This window comes from Primulina eburnea, chromosome 4, assembly GCF_022965805.1.
Source record: "Primulina eburnea isolate SZY01 chromosome 4, ASM2296580v1, whole genome shotgun sequence".
NCBI classification, from domain to species: Eukaryota; Viridiplantae; Streptophyta; class Magnoliopsida; order Lamiales; family Gesneriaceae; genus Primulina; species Primulina eburnea.
The window spans coordinates 44850752-44854133 of record NC_133104.1 but is presented as its reverse complement, the minus strand read 5'-3'; the positions used below and the strand labels follow the sequence as shown (position 1 = coordinate 44854133).

Genomic DNA, 3382 nt, shown 5'->3' with positions numbered 1-3382 from the left:
ATTCATATTATCTTTTTGGTAGATTGTAATTTTGATCTTGTTTCATTGCATTTTTTGTCATCTATATTGTAAATTTTAGTTGTAGGGTTGTGTATTTTAAGATATAAATATAATGTCGAATTTAATTTAAATGTAGGAAAAATGATTAATCTTTTAGATAATATATGAAACATTATCATTCAAATTCCTGAAACATATCGAGTGTCTCGAAGTTTTGTGTAGGTTTGAATATTTTCTTTCTGCATTCTGCTTAATTATACTTCTGCTTTGAACTATCTACAATTTCTCTTATATAGATTAAAAAAAAACATATTATCTTACAATTTCTGTTTCAATGATAACAAGAGCTTAATAACTGATAAATATAGCAGAACTTACCATCAAGACAAGAGACTTTTGACGAGAAATTAACCAAGCAGAAGAGGAAAGAAATTCAATAGTTAATTATTATCACATGTCTGATCCATAGTATAAAATATAACAATCTTTAGAACTACAACACACATGCTAAGTCGATAAGATATGAAAGGAGAAGAACGCAAAAATGACAAGAAAAGTTTATGCAAACCATATTTTTATTATTACAAACTCCTCTGCTACATTTGACTCAAAGATTAATATATATACATGCACATTACAAAGACATATAGTAATAATAAAAGCATAAAATCTTTTCTCTAGAGATTAACCTTCAATTTTTTTCCTTGCTTCATTCTCTTCAATATTGACTAATTTTTCATATCGTATATGACTAGATAATTGAACACAAAATTATACACACAAAGTAATATTCAGAGAGTGTTTGCCACCTCCAAAATAAGCGATTTTTATATTTTCCTTTACAAATTTGTAAAGAAAAATGTAATATTAATAATCTTTTCAAGGTTGCAAACACTGTCTACTCGATGTAAGCATTTTATGACATGGTATCGTTGGCACACCAGATATAAATTTAATTGCTTAGTTTTTGGATTTTTCTTCCGAAAAATTACCTTGCCCGGCCCTTAGTACGGTGGTCGTGGATTAGACCAAGCATATGCATCATGATTCAGCTGCCCTCCATTTGGCAATAGGTTTGGGGTTAAATTATAAACAGGTAAGGTTGAAGGGTCAGAAATCCCATGCTGTCCCATCCCCGGAGGTGACCCTGCTCCTCTGCCACTCACCGGACCTGCACCACCGCTGCGCTCTTCCTCTTCAAGAGGCAATCTTTCGTAAGTTGCGTTCGCAAAGGTAGCTGCAATTATCATTACAGGCCCTACAGCCACCAGTGGCCCCACCACGCTTCCTCCCACCACCTGTCCTTGTCCGCCGGACAAGTAAACGGTCAAACCAGTGGCTCCCGGAGGAGATGGGCCAGGGAGAAAAGTTCCGGTTAAAGAAAGAATCTCAAACCGGCCCTGCAGTGCGACTGCGGCTCCTGGTGCCGCAGGCTGGCGTATAGTGACGTTTGCAACTGAGCCGCTGCCGCTAACCACGCAGACTCCACGTTGGCGGCGCCGTGAGAACTGAGCTATGCTCTCGGCTACGTCAGTTCCGCTTGTGATTTCCATAACATGGCTACGCAAAGCGTTGGGGCTGTCCCGGGTCACGAAAATCGGGGGCTTCGGCTTGTTCTTTGAACCGGTGGGCCTGCCACGCGGACGGCGGTTGACTACCTCAACAGCGCCTTCCCTCATCTCCTCTTTGTCATCATCTTGGCTGCGTCCTCCTCCTCCTCCTCCTCCACTCTTTTCATTGCCGGAGAGATCCATTTCTAGCTTATCGCTAACCAAGTTTACTGGTTCAACCCCTGGAAAGCCTACGGGAGCACGGGACCACCACCGGTTTGCCAGACTTGCAAGATTTGATCAATCTGTTACCTATTAAATTACGAAGAAGATATATTAATATTGTTCCCTACTGATCTCTGGTTTTCGATCGTTTTCCTCTCTTTACATATGAGCTAAATTCAAAGGATGAAACCCTAGATTCTGTTTTCTTCTATAGAATTCAGCTAAAAAACCCTGATTTTAAATTAAGAAGCAAAAACAAATAAAAATATGGATAAGGAAGTTCGTGGATCAGGAGAAGGCATAAAGGAAAGGGTGTTATAATAAAGATGCATATATAATTTAAATAAAAATATCTATAGAAATCTGAGGATATATAGTCATGATTATATAAGTGGCTTTAGAAAGAAGACCCTTGAAGAGAATCAAGAACAACAATATTGAATGTTTTACACCCAAAAAAAGAACAAAAATGTATATTGTATGCTATCTTTTTCTCTGTCATTGTATGATTATTACGTTTATTCTATTATAGAGAAATCATTGACTGGTCTTTGTATCAATATGTGTTTAATTGTTATTTTTGGTCAGCTAGTGACTAAAAATTAAGGTTTTTGGGTAGTTAAAAGTGAAACTTATCGATCTCTGTAACTTGCAAGTCTTTTTTTATGTTGTCGCTCAATTAACGAGTTAGTTCACTAATTTAATTTTTATATTATTTTTTCACAGCAATGCTAACGTGAAACTGAAAAATAATGACATTACATGGAAGAACAATGATGTGGTGGCATGAGAGTAAAATTGAAAAAAAAAATCAAAATTATTAAACTAAATAAGACTGAATTGACACAACAACATGACAAAAATGAAAAACTGCATATTAGATTATCAGAAATTTAATTTCCCCTAAATTAATGATTTGATTTTGTTGAACTAAATTTCCGAATCAATCGCATAAATTTGCAAGTGAATAAAAAAAATACGCGCGTAAATATAAATAATGCATATGAGTTTAACATACACGTTTAATTAGCCATTTTCATAGAGGTCCATATGTGTGATAGAAATATTATTCAATTTGTTTCATGATTATAATTTTTGGCTAATCTTTGGTTAGCCGAGAGGGGTTTCATTTATATATTATATAACGTAAGTGTCTTTAAAACAGAACACAAGCACAACACAACAAGTTCGTACTTCACTTATGGTGTATAATTTTAATAGTCTTTTATTTAAATGTTCTTTTGTGATGGATCAATCAATTTGCATCACTAGTTCAAAAGCAATATATTATATTATGCGTAACTTAGTTTTGAAATATGGAAGTAAATGCATTGGATAAAAATAAATTAATATTAAGATTTTAAGACATTAATTATCATATTTAAATTGTCCCTCGCCGAAATGAATGTAGGAGTAACCACGCATTGTACCAAATAGAATATTTTTAAATTGGAAAATTGTTAAAATGGTCCTCTAAGTTTATCTATATTGTGTCTTGACATTTAATTAACACAAAAACTTTTTTTTACGGTTTTATTAGTCAATTTTTTGAGACATATATTATGGTTGGATCACTCGTGGAAAATATTATTTTTATGTCTAAAATA

General features: G+C 34.2%; 1 protein-coding gene across 1 annotated transcript; it reads right to left on the bottom strand.

The window, feature by feature from the left end:
* Positions 1-510: 510 nt before the first annotated feature.
* On the bottom strand, positions 511-2340 carry LOC140829495 (AT-hook motif nuclear-localized protein 20-like). The gene has a single exon (XM_073192758.1). It carries the CDS (start codon positions 1752-1754, stop codon positions 1005-1007), a length of 750 nt encoding a protein of 249 aa, XP_073048859.1. The 5' UTR covers positions 1755-2340; the 3' UTR covers positions 511-1004.
* Between the last annotated feature and the right edge of the window lie 1042 nt (positions 2341-3382).

What these genes read in the sequence shown, in the direction of transcription:
- LOC140829495 (XM_073192758.1), bottom strand. Translation starts at nt 1,754, where the DNA reads ATGGATCTCTCCGGCAATGAAAAGAGTGGAGGAGGAGGAGGAGGAGGA.